The 17777-nt window shown below is 36.2% G+C and overlaps 2 protein-coding genes across 4 annotated transcripts in view; one reads left to right on the top strand and one right to left on the bottom strand.

The window, feature by feature from the left end:
- LOC129360328 (rho guanine nucleotide exchange factor 6-like) overlaps positions 1 to 17777 on the top strand; it is a 36088-nt gene that overhangs the window by 5123 nt on the left and 13188 nt on the right. For all 3 annotated transcript variants that reach the window (XM_055030494.1, XM_055030493.1, XM_055030495.1), the window contains exons 3-12: positions 592 to 676; positions 3704 to 3822; positions 5545 to 5752; positions 6019 to 6071; positions 6998 to 7092; positions 8580 to 8675; positions 9266 to 9388; positions 14978 to 15116; positions 15547 to 15606; positions 16622 to 16768. In XM_055030494.1, the coding sequence (XP_054886469.1) occupies positions 592 to 676; positions 3704 to 3822; positions 5545 to 5752; positions 6019 to 6071; positions 6998 to 7092; positions 8580 to 8675; positions 9266 to 9388; positions 14978 to 15116; positions 15547 to 15606; positions 16622 to 16768 (1125 nt within the window). The remainder of the gene's footprint in view (positions 1 to 591; positions 677 to 3703; positions 3823 to 5544; positions 5753 to 6018; positions 6072 to 6997; positions 7093 to 8579; positions 8676 to 9265; positions 9389 to 14977; positions 15117 to 15546; positions 15607 to 16621; positions 16769 to 17777) is intronic.
- Positions 11206 to 13022, bottom strand: LOC129360330 (sodium/potassium-transporting ATPase subunit beta-233-like). The gene has a single exon (XM_055030496.1). It carries the CDS (start codon positions 12728 to 12730, stop codon positions 11846 to 11848), a length of 885 nt encoding a protein of 294 aa, XP_054886471.1. The 5' UTR covers positions 12731 to 13022; the 3' UTR covers positions 11206 to 11845.

Genomic DNA, 17777 nt, shown 5'->3' with positions numbered 1-17777 from the left:
CCGGAGTGTTAGTGGATTGCATGAAACATTCACGCTTGTTTGACAATTCTTGAATCTCCCATGGGAACCATCAGGTGTTGCTTTAACGCCTGCTCATACAATGCACCATCTTTTGTTTCCAGTTCTAGTTAGCGTTCCAATAATTGGGTTGTTGCTCCTAATTTTCCTTCTTCCATCTAGAAGTCGTGAGACAGAGATGTGACGCAATATCCAGATCTAAACTCAGATTACATAAATCTTAATGCAATATTTTAAGACTTTAAATTTGAATTAGGCCACACAGTTTTAAGGAAATATAAACTGGGAGATAATTGAAACAAAATGATGGTATTATTCAGCCAGTAGATGATGCTTAGCTATTATGGTTGTTTTCTGGGCTAGAGCTATATTATCGTAATCTTACAAATTAAAATTCAACCCTTTGGAGTTGAATTTTAACTTGTTGGAACACCGTGCTGTGGTCCCAGTCGGTAGAATTCTGGAAGCTATGCGCTCAGTGTGAACTGACTGAAACATGCTTTATGCTTAGGTTTATATGATCCCAGTTTATTTTTTGTCTGACTGTATTTTCTCTGTTTCTTTTCCGTCCAGGGGTTTGAACCAGAGTGGTTATACACTGGAGAGAATTTTGGCAAGGTCCTGAATACGCTGCTGGCATTCAACTTTGCCACGCAAGGTAACAGTTCTCATCTTTTTCTTTGCTGCGGCTCAGTGTGCTTGTCCAAGCAAAAGTTCAACACTCTTAGATTTTTGTCTCTAATGGCAGCAAAAAGAGAAACAAAACATTAGGCATTGCGACATTTATTTAGTTTTTATCTAATAGCAAATGATTTATTAGAACTTTTATTGCACCCAATTGTTTTAAGGAATGAGAAGCTGTTCACTCTATTGTATAACTCCATGTCAGCAGTTTGAATGGGATTCTTCTGCCTGTAATAAATAATAAAGAACCTATGATATTTTTAGATTTATGATAAGAAGTCTCCATTTCTGTCTTAGGCTTCCTAAATTTGTCTGTTTTGCCATTGGAGGTCTAGATCACTTTTATTTAATGCTCAAAAACAAGACTTATTTATACTAATTCTTTACCATCAATAAAGGATTATAGATACTAAACTGTCATTGTGATTATGACAGTTATGATAATGTTTAGTCAGCATATTCATTGTGTTTTTGTTTGAGTCGATGTATGAAAGTCAAAACGTAAACTTTGCCTATATTTAATTGTTTTAAAGCACTTCTGCCACGAAGTATTATTATCTAGGTTAACATTGTCAGTATACCAAGCTCATGTTTTTGGTTAATTAGGTGAGCTGTCAGCTAATTTAGGTAGTCAGTCTGTATTTTTGGGTTTCTCTTATGAGAGTGATGGATTGTCCAGTATTTTCCACTCAGTTCATCTCTACATTTACAAAACCTGAACTTTTATTTATGGTAAAACAATAAATAAACGCCCCCCCCCAAAAAAATCTATGGAATCCTTCTTCCAGTAAGATGACTGAGAGTATGCAGCAACAGGTTTGGGAGGGGCAGCAGTGTTTGACTCTGTTCTCTATGCAGTCAGAGAAAACGGGTGATTTGAAACCGTAAATTTCACATACTTCAGCATAACTTTATGCATTAATTAGCCCATGCTAGACATAAGTATAACAAATTAAGGAATTGTAAATTATTATTATAATCTGGGAATCGCAGAATAAGTTTATTTTTTGGTCAATGAGCAAAAAAACAACATTAGTAAAAGAGTTGACACAACACTGAGGGTTTTGGCTACATGTCTCTCTGGGTTACAGATGGGCAGCTTGCATGGCAGTGTGTGCTTGTGTCATGCTGTGTGCCATTTTTATTTGTGCTTTAATACACCTCAGACAGTATCCTGTGACCTCATGTGTGTAATATTGTAATAAATGTGGTACGAAGATGAAAATACTGTTGGAATTTGAAACGCTAGACAAATCCTGGACTAACTGCTTCATTGAGGAGTCTTTGTTTGGAGTCTGTCAGATGAAAGTAATACATTAAACCATCTTTTTTTTTCTTTTGTACAATTCATTGCTTAAAAAACTGCAATCATTTTCATTAAATAAATGCATCAATGATCCATACAGCATTTAGATTTTTGTAAAAGGTAAATAAAGATCAATAACATATGTGTGCAGTATTTTTTAAAGTTGATTCAAATGTTCGCCCTTGATGAATTGAATGAAAAAATGACTGTGCTACAATGTGAGGAGTTGAAACTTCATTTTACTCTGGTTCTCTAGGGAATAAAAAGGTTTGACTTTCTTTGGTCGGGAAGTTCACCAATCGCACTTTTGTATGTGATATCAATTTTTCTTTTTCTTTGAAGTCTGACCAGTTCTGACCAATTCTGGTCATTGTCTCTTCTAAAAGTGAAAAGAAGAGTCTATCCCTTAAGCTTTTATGTGAATTTTATTGAACTGAAACAAGTGCATTTGTAGACCAAAAATGTTGGGAGCTCTAAATTTTGATTTGGGGAAAAGAATCAAATATTAAGTGTTTGTGCTGCAGATTAATTCTGAATCACATCTATGGCTGACTGATTAGTGCATCTTGTGATTGATTAAATATTAATTATTGCAATTTAACGTGAGATCATTGGTATTTAGCATCCTTACGTGTTTCTTGTTTTGTTTCTTGAGTCCTCTGTATGTAAAAAAGTGGCGACCACTGAACAGACGGGGTTGTTCGGCTTCGCTGTGCAGACGGGTTCACATATGGGATTTATGAGTCCCACCTGTCACTGCCTTCAGCGTCTGTTTTTAATGATAACAATCATTTTTAAGTATAATGTATGCCACCATATGGGAAGCAGAGCCTCTCTTGCTTTTTCCCAAATCATATCAGAGTGGCATGAATTCAAAATGATATGCTGATGAAACAGGATTACACAAAATATTGCTGTTTTACTGCCAGTAAAAGAGAAAGTTCCCCTAATGTTTATGTCCTTGCACCTTTAATGTTTATTTGATCCGATTTTAGGTTTGAAAGGTTAATTGTGCGTCATATTCCTTTCTCATCCTTTGTAATTTGAAAAAGCAAGAAACTTGGCTAGCTTTCAGTTGGCATAGAATGAGTTCCCTTCTGTGAGTTCTTCTGCTTGCGAGCCTGTGTCTGTTTTATTCCAAATAAAGCCGGTAGAAAGGTTACTGCTCCTGGCAGAACTGCTCTCATGCTGCAGGGCAGCTGATATCTACCGACTTTAAATCAAAGTTCCTCTGCAGCAGTGGCTGACTTATGACACAGTGCTAGAGCTGACATAAATCTGATTTAGATTTGTTTTTCTCCATGGCTCTGCCTGTGCAATAAAATTGCTATCAGACATGCACAGCTTTGGAGAAAATATGATCAGAGAGCAACATGCATCCTGCACAAGCGATCTCTGATGTTGTTTATTTGAAGGCTGCTCTTTGTTTAGCTGCTTGTTTATTCCAGGCTTGTAATGTCAGTTTTGGTTAAATCCGATTATCCTGTGAGTAATCATAAATTTGTAGGCTTTGTTTGTTCGCTGCCTTGGAGCGGTGCAGAGCAGCAGAGCGTTATTAATATGAATCATCTTCAGGTTGTCATCCTCCACAGTGGTAGTGTACCTGCATGACGTGTTTGTGTACCTTTTCCAGGTGAGAGCACTGAAATGTAACCTTAATTTGAGGCTTCCTGTTTTGTCCGTGTTTGTGCGTAGATTGTGCTGCGGAGCGATGTCCTCAGTCCGGTTCGTCCTCTCCTAATCAGACGACGTCTTCACACGCGCTGTCTTCCACCAGATCCAAAGGGTCTCTGCGCAGACAATCTAAATCAGTGGTACGATTTCTCTTTATGTTCAGCTGTATTTTATATTTTGAATGCTGAAACACATGCTGTACTGTGACACTGCTGCTAACACTGTTGCCTTGCAACAAGATGAAAGTCTTTCAGCAAGGAGTTTGCATGTTCTCCCTGTACATATATGGGTTTTCTCCAGGTCCTCCTCGCTCCTCTCAAAGTCCAAAAACATGACTGCTGGGTCAATTAGTTTCTCTAAATCGTCCATGTGAATGAGTGTGGGAATAAATGATGGATAGGTGAAATGCTTAAATATGTTTTAGAAGTTTTTTTAAGCCAATTCGTTGAAAATGCTAAAATATATTCTGAGATGGCTTTGCAATTCCTTTGTATGAAGAAATAATCTCCTAAATAAAGTTCAGGGGAAAGGCAGTCATAAATAGACAATCTAGATAAAATCTATATTTTATGTATCAACCAGTATCTGCTTTTTCAGGATGGTAAGAGACTAAATAAATGTGACCTACTTACCTTGATGAGAATAACTCATTTTATTTTGACAAATTTTAATAATAAATTGAGCTGCCACAATATCACTTAAATTAATGAAAAGAGTTTTAGCGTTGCATTCAAGACAACTTAGCCTGCTTAATGTTCAATAAACATACTAACTTTTTCATGTTTCTATTCCAGTCTGATTCATATTCTTTGTTGGAAGCTTTTAAGATGGTGTAGTTGTTCTACTGGACATCTTTTTATTTCAGATGTCATAGGGAAATAAAGACATTGTTTGTTGACTGATTTTAACTTGTCACTAATGAGCGGATTGGTCTCAACTTGCTTTGATAAACTTTTTAAGCACAACATCCCCTAACACCTTTGCACTTGTGATTAACTGCATTGAGACAGACTATACTTAGGTTTGTTCTGCGTTTACTAAATCAAATGTGATCTTTGGATTTAGTTTATTGCAAGCCCAACTCAGACTTGGCGCAACCATTATTTATCCTGGCTGTCTGTGCAAAGTAAACAGCTTTAAATATGACCAGCATTAAAATTTATGACTGTTTGAAATCTTTAATCCACTCTTCATGCAAAGCATGTGACAGGGAGATGTTAACAAGAAGCAGACTGCCACCTAACAGTGTTTCAGGAAAATCACTAACAAATTCAGAATATTATCACCGTTGATAAGACATCAGTGAAGAAAAGAGATTAAAATCAAAGGGAGCTCAGTATGGATGTGAAGACACAGAGGAAAACATAAGAGGTTGTTTAATTTGGGAAGCACACACCTTTATCTGTATACTGCATGTTATGATAGAGTAATCAAAAGGTAATTAAAAAAATAAACTACAGAGAAAGCGCATCAGGAATGAAGTTTATTTACCAATTTAATTGCACTTAGTTTTTAAACTTTTATTAAGAAAATATGATTGTTTTTTTTTTTTTTTTTTTTTCATTTTTGGACAATGTGGAATTTGTTGTCACGTAATTTATGTTTACTGAGTGTTACTAGCCCATCACTTTTGGGGTTCAGATTAGAACGTAACCAATCAGTCCATAAGAGGTCAGAATCTGCAAAGTTCACTTTGGTTAGTGAAAGCTCTACATAACTTTTTAATCTAGTAAACGTCTACTTGTGAAAATATAAGCGTTATTACCGTTGATATCTCACCAGTGTGTTACTGTGTGCAGATATAAATCTCTACTGAAGTTGTGGAAACACTGGTTTTGGAATTGACCCAGCTGTTCAAACAGGAAATGTCTGAAAACGGCGGCGGCGGCGGGCAGGTGATGGTGAAGGCCCGCTTCAACTTCAAGCAGAACAACGAGGACGAGCTGTCCTTCAGCAAAGGTGAAATGATCATCGTCACGCGGCAGGAGGACGGTGGATGGTGGGAGGGGACGCTCAATGGCAAGACGGGCTGGTTCCCGAGCAACTACGTTCGAGAGATCAAACCATGCGGTGAGTCTGGTTTCCTTTTTCTGATAATAATCCCGCCTTTCAACTTTGATCATATTTGTCTGAAAATGTTGAATTTTATGTATTTGATGGACTCTTTTAATCCAAAAAAGTAACTTTAGTAGAATTGGATAGTTTTCACTTTTGTTTATATGACTTGACTGAGAATAATTTAATGGCATAATTGAAGTTAGAAATGATAGTGTTGTAGTGTTTTTTTGGTAAATAACACCTTCTAGAGAACTTATTGTCTCTGAATCCCTCCTCAGAAAAACCATTATCTCCTAAAGGAACTCCTCTGACCAAGAACTACTTCAGTGTGGTGAGTTTCTATCAAATGTTATTTAAAAAATGGATATTATGGTGTAAAATAGATTATCTGTTCCTACTTATATTGGCTAAAATCACACGTGGTGTATCAGCATTTTGAAGGACGTTTGTTTAAATTTCAGACATTTAATTTTGTGTCCTGCTTACTGTTGAAAGAAGAATAAACATCATGGTGAAATCAAAACCTACAAATAGCAGCTTATCTCACTGTTAAAGAACTTAAAGAGGTCTCAGAAGAATTTTAAATCAGTTGTTATGCTGTACAAAAACTAATCTATGAGTGAAAAACAATTAAAATAACTGTAAACTTGCCCAAATTGGGTCATCCAAGCAAGTTTACCTTGACAGCAGATAGCAAGTCGCTAAAAGAAACATCTGGAAATCCTAAAATTTCATTATGGGACCGACAGCAAACTGTACAGATTAAAGTTCAATGAGAGCTGTGCAAGGAGGAAACATTTGCTATTTGATCAAAACATAATGGCCTGACTCAAGTTTGCCCAAGCAAGTGTAGACAAAGAATTGGGATTCTGGAAAATATGTTTTTGGACATATGAGGCTGTAATTCAATTATTAGGACTCGTGAACAAAGGAAATGCAACCTTTTAGAAAAAGACCATTGTGATAAAAGTGTCATGGTTTGGGCCTGGACCTACTGCAGGTGCTACCAACACGTTTCCTAAATTTAGTTTTTGTTTAATGAGTAAAAAAGGATTAACCTTTGATTTTTAGTTGGGGGTTTTTTCAGAAAAAAATAATTAAATAAATTAACATTCTAACAAAATAAGTTGCACATAAATGGATAAAGAATTCATAGTTGCCACAAGTTGGCCATTATTTTAAGTTATTTTGAGAACATGGAAGGTTTTTATAAGATCAGATTATTTGAAATATTCTCTCTTGTTTTGTTTTTCACAGGTGGTTCAGGACATCTTGGAGCATGAGCGGGAGTTTGTTAAAGAGTTGCAAACTGTGCTCACTTGTTACCTCCGACCCCTGCAAGCTAGCGACAAGTAAGAACAAAACAATGATCCGGGTCATACTGGCTCGTAGACTAGAAGTCTGAATTTTGACCTATCCTTTTGGGTAATTGAAAAAAAAACAACTTATATTGGTATTTCTCACAAATAAAGTCATGGTCAAGGTTTGTACACTGTCTTTCACTTTCAGTTTTTAAGTATAAAAATGAGTGAAGTCCTACTTTAGATAAATAGCAGGTCATGCCATTTCTGTTTCTTTCTGTTATTTAACTAAGATGTTGGTTTTGAGGAAATTTAGAGTATAAATTTATTTAGCATGAGTTGGCTCCTCTGTGAAAGCAGAAGTTGTGCCAGTTTTTGGTCTGAGTTTTGAGGTGTGTTTTAATATATTGCCATGAAACAAAGACCTCAGCTATGACTTTGGAGGAGCAATAAAATAATTTGTTGCCCATCAATCTAAGGGGTATAAAGCAATCTTTGTCAACTAAAATTCATCATCCCTTAGTGAGAAAATTATTTACAAATGGAAACATTCTCCGTTGGCTCTCAATCTTGCAAAGCTAAGAGGGGCTGGAACAAACCCAAAGACCCCAGTTTGTGACTAGACCATTAAAGACAAAAGCAAGAGTTGGTAAACAGCCTCTTTTCTTTAAAATAATAATAGCAACAATGCTCCATTCTGGTAATTTAGCAAACCAGCAGTTTAGCAAAAAAAGTTACATTTGATATCAGTGAAGACTTTGTCATAAACAAAAAAACATTTCAGTGAGGAATACTTTATTTCTTTGCAACTGATTTCATTGGTTCAGTATTCACCAAAAATATTGTATGGTACTGCTTTCCTAATATCTTGCAGCAACAAACTAGATGTATCCAAATTAAGCATATTTTACTATCTGTCAGGCACAAAGGTGAAAGGCCGTGGAGAAACTGGGCCTTGGACCAGGACAATAACCTGAAGCACAAGACAATCTCATGTCAGGAAAAAAAACAAGACTCTAAAAAGAACTTCAATATCAATCTGGTTAAAATACTACGGTGTGACCTAAATATATTTGTGTAAAAAATAATCTACTGCTCACAAATATGTAAAAAAGTGAGCAAAGCTTGTCCATAAAAATGTGAGAGATTACAGAAAAACTGAAGTTGTTGCTCTTAAAGGTGATGTGATAAGCTGAATCATTGCATGCCATTTTTTCACACACCACTTCTCCATTTTAGTTCAGTAAAAAACAAAAAAACATGGTATGATATGTCACACGTTGTTATTCCTCTGAGGTTGAATCAATCTAATATTCCCAGAGAGAAACAAGTCATTTTTTTTCAGCATGTTCTAAAATATAAAACTTTAGAAGTGATTTAAACGTTACTACAATGATGGCGTTTGATGCAAAAGTTACCATAGTTTAGAACAGTCTGGATTAGTTTTCATTTTGTTTTCTAATATTTAACTTTCTTTAATAAGTCATATTTTAGAAAAGGCTGACTGTTCCTGTTTATTCTCACGCCTGCATGTTCAGGTTAAGTAGTGGAGACAGCGCCACCTTGTGTGGGAACCTGGAGGAGATCCTGTCCTTCCAACAGGGACTGTGTTTAGCTTTGGAGGACTGCACCAAGTAAGTCTTATCACTGATTTATCTCTTCAAACTGTGTTTGTGGAGTTTAGTAGACCAGAAGACTACAAATGCATGTGATCATTTCTTTTTATGTACATTTAGCACTGCAAAGTTCTGCAAAGCTTCCCACATGTACATTTTTGCAATCACTTCCTTTCCTCTAGACGCCTCTGGTTGTGCGTCTTTGTACAAGTGCCACCTTGCAAAGTGTATGAATGTGTCATATCACAGTTACTGTAATGTTAAACTTGTTTACATGAACATCTAAGTTTATATGAAATGCTCTTGGAGCATTTATTCACAGCTGAAATAACTGGTGCCAAAATAAGCTCTTAAAGTTGTTTTATTCCATGATAAATGTGTATTTTTAACACAGAATATTTCATTTTTATTTTTGTGTTAAATGTTAGTATTTAAATATGAAATTAACATTTAAAAAAACAGTTTAATGTTAAACTTTGAAACGGACGTCATAAATAATGACAAGAGGAAAGTTATTTTAAATGTTTTATGGCTTTCCACATTTACTAATTCAACCGGTCCTGTGTTTCTTCCTCTTTATATTTTAAACTCTTTCTCTGATTTTCCAGAGTTGCAGAGGGGCAACAGAGAGTGGCAGGATGCTATTTAAATCTCATGAGTCAGATCAAGAGTCTGTACCTGAATTACTGTTCGAGTCATCCATCAGCCGTCTGCATCCTTACTGATCACAGGTCAGTCCCTGCACACAAAAATAGCACAGTTAGTACTGTTAAAAAAGGATTGGTATTTAACTAGGTGTCTCTGGTTTTCATTTGTTCTTTCAATTTCATAAGTTGTCTAAGGAAAGAAGTAAGTCATGTTAGTCCTTTATCATTTCATAATAAAATTTACAATTAAAGCAGAACTTCTGTATCGAGGTCACTGTCGTATCATATGAAAGGTTAAATATTTCCAGATTTTCAATATCATGCTGTAAGTTAAGTCAGATATTTTTTTTGTATTTAAATTATTCATGCATACTGCTTTTTTAAGAATGTGAAATGTGTTTGTAACAATTATTTCTTCCACAAGTTTTAGCTCTGCCTGAGGAGAGGGAGTTTTGTTTTGATCTACTTAGAAAATATACGCGCAATAAACCTAATTTTATCCAATACATTCTGCCATCCCCACAAAACTGCAATAAAATTCTGCTCCAGTAAATGACTTGCTGTATATTTCAGCAATAATAATAAACACCTTGTTACATTATTTCTTACCAGCTCATTAGCTTTTGGAAATTAAAGCTTTGTTTACAAACCTACAAGTTTTTAAACCAGTTATAAGTCAAAACCGTATTTATTTCAGTTCATCTTCATAAGTATTTTGTAGCAGCAATCTCTGACCCATATTTTCCCAATCAAAATATCGGTGTCTGCTCAGCTACCCGCTGAACTCCTTACAGAAGCAGAGGTATTACTGACCAATATTTGGTTTCAAAAGAGACGATCAACAAAGTTTTCTATCTACTAGCTTAGCATACCACTGGCAGCGTCAGTCTGCAGTCAAGTGCGCTTCTTTTAAAGATAGCTTCACGGATACCTGGTGCATTACGGTAATAGAGTAGTGGGCGACCTTGCAGGTGAAAATTTTAAAAAACTAATGCAGGAAAAATGAGGAGCATAACTGCCAGGAGTGTGAACTTATTACAGACCTATTACTTCCACCTCCATATACTATATCCATATTGAATCTGTAGACGTTCCCTACAAAAGTAAATCAAAAACTTATATATTATTGCTTTTTATTAAGTGTTTTTTTTGTTTGTTTGATTTTGTATGAGTGAAATGAGAATTTTAGATACATAACGAGACACCTTCACATTTTTTTTCATATTGTCAGAACAATTTGACCAGCACTCACTGAGTGTCTGTAATCAGAACTGTGACAATAATAATAATAATAATAATAATAATAATGAAGGAACTGGGTTCTGGTCTAAGAAAGGAATTCAAATAATTGATTTTTTTTTCTTTTTTATTACATTGCAATCAGCATTATTTTGGAATAGGCCATCTATCAAAATAATCGAAAAAGAGTTTCTCGTCATCTCTTCAAAAAATATGAGAAACACATTCCTGGAAATGAGACTGTATGATTCATCTGTATTATGAGGTACATTGTATTTCTCCAAAACCGTACAGTAAAATTATTAAACATTTTTTCTGATCATAGTCCAGGTGACTCTTCTAGCATAATCTAAAGGTTTGTTGTTACCTCTGAGGATTTTGGAGAATTTGTCCCTCCCCATCTTCAAGTGCGACTACTTCTCTTAATTCACCATGTACACATGGGATACTACATTGCCTCTGATTTTCTCTAACTTTAATATTAGAGACTTTAGCATTATATTCAAAAAAGGTACAATTGCATAAATATAAAATGTTTCCATTATAAAAATTGATAAAGTAAGTTGCATCGAGGAACGTGATATGTCCAGTAAAACAGATTTTCAGTCTTCTTAGCCTGATCTTAAGCTTTACAATGTGAATTAAGAATAAGTAGATGTTAATAGTATCAACAATAATCTTTATTTGTAATGCACTTTACAATGATAAAAATCTAAGTGCTACAATCAATAAGACAAGTAAACATTGTACTGAACAGAAATGTCCTCCAAAACCTATTTAATTATGGAGATGAACAAAATATTCTTCTGCAGCGAACTTGAATAAGAAGATGCATAAAAACAACATATAGCTCAGTCAACTTAACACCTTAGAGTACCAAGATAGTATTTCAATTTAGTCTGAACACAAAGACAAACACTATCAACTCATAAACACCTGCAGGGACACCTTGGACTCTGAAAGCAGATATGAAACAGAATATTATAACATGGCTGGCCTACAAACTGGATCTTTGAAAATATATAGAAACCAGTAAGGATGAAACAAAGACAACTCGCTATACATCAGTAGCAAAACTGCAGTTTTAAAATAATCAATAAACATCCCATTTGTCCCCCTAATCCGCCTCCCCGATACAATCGCCCATTGACAGAAGAAAGAATATTTGCTATTGAGTATTTTACATTCTATTTCAACTCTGGACAGAAAAGAGAGATCAACTCAAAGACGGCATCTGAACTCTTGAATATCTTTCTACGTTATTTTTTTTTATTTTTTATTTTGCCATCGTCGTTTCTGGGGTCAGTCGTTCACAGTGATGTGAACGTAAAATAATCCATCACGGGTGTCCATATTGTAGCCGCTCCCGTACATTCTGCACTGCAAGCGAATCTCCTTGTTCCTGGTGAGGTTGGCGAACTTGACGCCCACCAGAGGCTGCAAGTAATTGGACTGCAGCCTTTTACCGTAGTAGGGGTAGTACTGCATAGGAAAACCGCCGATGCCCCCAAAGCCAAAGTACTTGACCTCTCCGACCAAGCCGTCATCTCGCTTCCACCTGTTCGTGCAGTGAACGGGGACGACGTTGTCCAAGGGTTTGCCTGACAGCTCATCTGGAAGCTTAACGCTCGAGGTAGGAGGTTTTGGTCTGTAATCGATGACTCTGTTGATCTTGAGTAGGAGGCACGGCTTTCCCTCCTTAAAGCCAAAGGTGTCGTCGGTTTCCCCGGAACATTCTTGAAGCACCTTTCTGCTGAAGCGGCAACTTTTTTTCTGTTTTGTTGTACCTTCGACTTCGCCGCGTTCGGTGTATGTCGTCGGGGTGGATCCACAATCCTCATATTTCAAGTCGTCAGTCTGTTTGTCATCCTGATATCGCTCAATAAACGCCTTCAAGCTCTTGACGTACTTCTCATATGAAATCGGGTTTTTCTGGCTGAAAACGATGTCAAAGTTGTGGGCATAGGGTTCGAATGACAGACCTGCGGGAAGAATTCGGTCCTGGTGTTTGGGTCTGTTGATTGGTAAAGTCTTCAGCAAGACGATAATGGTGCAGCTGAAAACCCCGATCAGGAACGCGTAGAAAAACACGTAGAACATGGATATTTTAAGCCAACTGTTCCCTGTTCGCCCACAAAACTCTCCCGTCTCTGAATTCCATATCTTTTCCATCCATTTGCCAGCCATGTTAGCTTCACAGAAATGTCCTCCCCGGTTTACGTTCTCTAAAGGCTTGACGGTTGGACAACGGTTCGACCGTTGACAGGCTGTTGCTGTTGTTTTATCTGTCTTTCACCAACAGTTTTAGGAGCTGAGGCTTCTTTTTTTCTTTTCTTTTTTTTCCCCAAGTGTCCTTCACCGGAAACACAAGCGGCCAGTTTATATCCGACTCCTCTGCGTACGCGTGAAGCTAACCGGAACTAGCTCCGTTCAAAAAGTACCACTTCCGGTCTAAAGAAACGTTTTTGTTTTTTGTTTTTTTTTTTTTCCAGTTTGACGAAAATTCCTTCCCGGTGAAATGAAACGCCATAATTTTCAGTTGAAACAATCAGAACATATTTGACTGTTTTATATCAAAGCTTTTCAATAGTTTATCTGAAACTTAATCATTAAGTGTTTCAATTTTTTTTTACATATCTTACTATGAGAAGCACACAATTACAAAGTTATTAAAAAAAGCCATACAATAATTGAACAATCATTTGATGAGTGCCATAGCCAAAATCAAGTAGGTTGGTCAATATTTAATTTGTTATGGTTCAGAAACAATTCTCAGCCGGTGGGTTTTTAGTCTTGAGTTATTAGTTAGGATGAGAACTTTTAACTGATCTTTGTGTGTCTTATATGTGTATCAATCAAGTTTATTTGTGTGCCACAAGTTCAAAGTGCTTTATGTCATAAAAACACAAAAATAAAGTCATTAAAAGTCACCATACTGTCAATAGTTGAGAAACCAATAAGAGACATTAAATTTTGATGAGTGCCCTTATCAAAAATCATTAATATACATCAAATATGTTGGTCAATATTCCATTTATTGTGGCTCAAAAGAAACAGGTGGATTTACAGTCTTGATTTAAAGCAGTTTTCTGGAAGTTTGTTCCAGAAGTTTGAAGTTTGGTTCTGGGGATGTAAAGCAGGCAAGAACCAGAAGACTTCACTGGTCTGTAAGGTTGATACAATAACTACATATCTTTATATATATTCATTTAAATTTCATGTATGTTTAAAAAAATATTTTGATTAGGTTTTTCAAATTTTGGGAATTTCACTTTCTTTTGTTTTGCAGTAGTCCTGCTTCTATCCAGAAGGTGTCAGTCTTTACATCTTTACATTCAAATGTCTCTTAACTTCCTCTGAGACATTACAGAACAGCTTTCTGTATAAACGTCTCTTTCTTGTCCCCTCATGGTAAAATGTTGTTTTTAGATTTAGTGTGTGTGTGTGTGTGTCAGTAAACGCTTCATAAAGGCAACATGATAAAAGAAATATGCTATGGTCCAGCCTTGATGAAATATTTAACATGGATGTGTCATATGAAGTTCTGCTTTGTGCTCACACACACACAAACACTTGCTTACAAATGTTGAGTTACACAGGAAGTTGACTGTTGACAGGATATATAGAGTTGTGGTTATATTGAAAACCAGGTAGACCGGTTTTTTCACAGTAAGCACATTTGCTTTTCCTCTGCAAATGCCTTCATGTTCTGTTTTACTCATTGATTCAAATTGTTGAACCAATGAGTAACCAACTGAACACAGGATTATGTGTGACTCTCTTCTTTGGATCATGGAAACTCATTGATGTTGTTCCACTTGAAACACATAGGGAAGGTTGCAGGGAATTACACATAAGCCCCATGAAACAAATCCATGTCCTAATTTGCATCATGATTGTTCGTTGTGAGATTCTATTTTTTTCACTTGTATAATGTCATAACAATGAAGTATAGGTATTATTTGGAAGTCTCATTTACAGGGGGAGCTCATTTTAATTTGAGAGGGAAAGAATGTTGCAACATTTTGCTGAACTGTTTCATCATTTCAACAGTTTGGATTGTATTTCTTGTTGAATGCAGTATTTTAGTGAGACAAATGTTGTTATGATCAAATATTCAAACTGTTGCTGGGTATTGTTTTTCTGGATTAAGTAGGGTGTTTTCTGCAAAAATACTCATCAATATATATCTAATACTGACTAATAAGTAATAATTGTCTATACTTAGAAATTAGGTGTAATGCAAAAGAACAATTTATGTATGCATTTTCTATTAAAATTACTTTACCAGTGTAAAAATAAATACAATCTGTGATTTCTAAAGGATTCATCAATTAAATGTAAACCAAACAGTTCATTTGAATTTATTTGTTATTTATCTCTACTTTGTAGTTGTACATAAACAATAAAATGGTGTTCTTGTGTGTTCAATAGTGATGAACTGGGTAAGTTCATTGAGAGCCAGGGAGCAAGCACCTCAGGCATCCTGACCCTGACCACCAGCCTCAGTAAGCCCTTCATAAGGCTCGACAAATACCCAACACTGCTGCAGGAGCTGGAGAGACATGTGGAGGTACAGAAGAATGTATATCCAAATTATATGTCCAGTGTATTTGTGACTGAAAAAAAACCAAAAATATAACTCAAATCTTGAGTCACGCTATGCATTGGTTAGATGTTCTTTTAAAAGCTGCCAGGATTGACCTGATTTCTAACTCCTATCATTATTTGAAGTAAAACCATTTTCATTAGGGCTAAACATGGAAACATAGAAGAGAAATAGGCCTTTGTCACAGATCCTCCATTGTGCTACACAACAGTGAGTTTAGACTTTTCCACATTAAGTTTTATTTGTAAGTTGTTAAAATCTCAATTTAATTCTCATAAGGCCAAAGTAAATAGTTCCAGTTTATAGGTTGGACTTTTCCTGGATTTCCTTTCAAAGAAATGCTTGCTGGATGATGCCTTATGTTTATACAGATGTTTGTTTATTTACATCCTAGGAAGCTCATCCAGACTATGCGGACATCATAAAGGCAACAGCTGCTTTTAAGAGTCTTGTGGTAAGTCATTACTTAACCTTTCATTTATTGGCAGATCTCACTTTCATATATCCACCTCAAACCTCAGGCAGTATCTCATTCTGTCATGGTGGGTTTCATTAATCACAATATTTATCCTCTTTCGATGTTATGCTCTTAGTTCATTTCATTGATATTTAGGAAGAGTTTTGTTCCTAAATATGTCACGACGTGAAATGTTTGAATAAATTCTGGTCCAGACATCAATGTGTTTTGTATAATCTCAATAATAATAATCGTATAAAACGCATAACTTCCTCTCATCCTCCTCCTTCTTTTTTGTCACATTGTGAGACAAGTGACAGCAACGCATTGCAATGTAGTCCAGAGGGCAAGATTTTAATGAAAGTATCTGTTCCCTCTCTTTTCTACCTTGTGTTGAGTGATTACGTTGTTCCTACTGTAGGTGTGAAATGAAACGCCTTCATGAAAGAGCTGGATTAGAAACGAACGACCACATTGAACCTCAGTTAACAACAGTTTGAGGCACCATTTCCCCGGTGTGGCTCTGAGTTCCTTGTAAGAACCGAAGTGACTCACTCGTCTTTTCAACAGAGCTTCACAGGAAACTGGACCCAAAACAGAAAAAAAAACAGCATCAGACAACTCTAGCTTGTTTCATTTGCAAGTTAGATTTTTCTTTTGTGTCTTGAATGTGCGGTTGGGTGGGCAGGCGCTCAAGAAGATCTATGTAGAGCAGCGTTCACAGAATTGATGGAAAGTCAAAGATGTTGCATTGTCATTTTTTCTGTCTGATGAGGGAGAGTCCCTGTGTAGTACCTGAAAAAGTGAGCTTCTTCATACAGCGTACACATTTTAGCAAATTAATAAAAAGAAAAAAAACATCCCAGTTTTATTGTTCGAAGTAAAATTCAAGGTCAAATCATTGCTGCTAATTTCTCAAGAAACCTTTAGTGACTCAATAGAAAATTCTTAGAAAATACGTATCCTTTTAAGAATACCATCACTTTTTTAATGCAGTTGTTTGTGTGTTTAGTCCCAGTGTCAAGACCTGAGGAAGCGCAAGAACCTGGAGCTGCAGATCCTGTCAGAACCAGTGCGGGGCTGGGAGGGAGACAGCATGAAGAGCCTGGGACAAGTGGCCTATACGTCTCAGGTCCATGTGAGAAATGGGGTCAGTGAGGTAAGAGCAGAGTTTGGACTGGTGCAGTACGGAATGGTTACTTTGATATTTTTGCAAGAACTTTGTAATTTCTTTCATGCTGTTCGACTGTTCATATAAAATTTCTGTTCTATATTAAAAGATGAAACTTCAAAAATGTATAACATGCATCCTGTAAAAGGAACCTGGAAAAACAGACTAAGCAGATCTGTTCAGTTAAAATTTTTTTATAAAAATTAAAACGGTTCCTTGCTGCTGAAGTGTACACACCAACTCTTCGTTAGCAAACCGTAAAATCCTATTCTATGTTCCTTTCTTTGGTAGTACTCTATCAGCTATCTGTCACCTAACATTTGTGTACCCTAAAGTTAAGTCTCAAGAGGTATTAGAGTGTGAGGACAAGCATTTTTAAACCACTTAAAAATGTATATTTTCCTCTCATTAAGTCAATTTTTATTGACTTTAGTAAAAAAAAAAAAAAAAAAAAATTATGCCCACACCGGAAATTGTGGTCACCAGATCTTGTGTGCAGCAGATAGTATATGGTCTGTTAGGGATAAGAACAATGTTTAGGTGGCATTGTTTTGTTTAGGTCCACTTTATATTATATCCCTATTCAGATCCAGGAGATATTGACCAAAGTGAATATTGCTCAGTAGGTTTTTCCAGTGTCTGTGGATGCAATGCACAAAATTCTGTCCCACTTTGCTGCAACAGTAATTTATCCCACAAGTATCGCATAGAAACCTAAACAGGCCACACGCAGAGGGTAAGGCAAGCGCTGCTTTCTTGTGGGGTTTCTGTGTAGGGGGTCGACAGCCAGGCCGTGGTTGGAAGACAGCCCAATGCAGATATTTAGTTTCAGTCTCTTTTAGTCATGCCCAACCACTTTCCAACCACATTTGCTGGAATTAATTGTTTTGTTTTTTTGTGGTTTTCTCAACATGGTTGATTTCCCAAACGTGCAACACTTAACCATTCTGCCAATCGTGTACAAGCTAACAGAGAATAAGGTTTGCTAATTTGAGCA

This window comes from Poeciliopsis prolifica, unplaced genomic scaffold (genome assembly GCF_027474105.1).
Source record: "Poeciliopsis prolifica strain line A6 unplaced genomic scaffold, Auburn_PproV2 SCAFFOLD006, whole genome shotgun sequence".
Classification (NCBI taxonomy): domain Eukaryota; kingdom Metazoa; phylum Chordata; class Actinopteri; order Cyprinodontiformes; family Poeciliidae; genus Poeciliopsis; species Poeciliopsis prolifica.
The sequence above is the reverse complement of the archived record's forward strand: the minus strand, read 5'-3'. Positions and strand labels throughout refer to the sequence as shown.

Bases quoted from the DNA above. Each gene is read 5' to 3' on its own strand.
- LOC129360330 (XM_055030496.1), bottom strand. From the start codon at position 12,730: ATGGCTGGCAAATGGATGGAAAAGATATGGAATTCAGAGACGGGAGAG.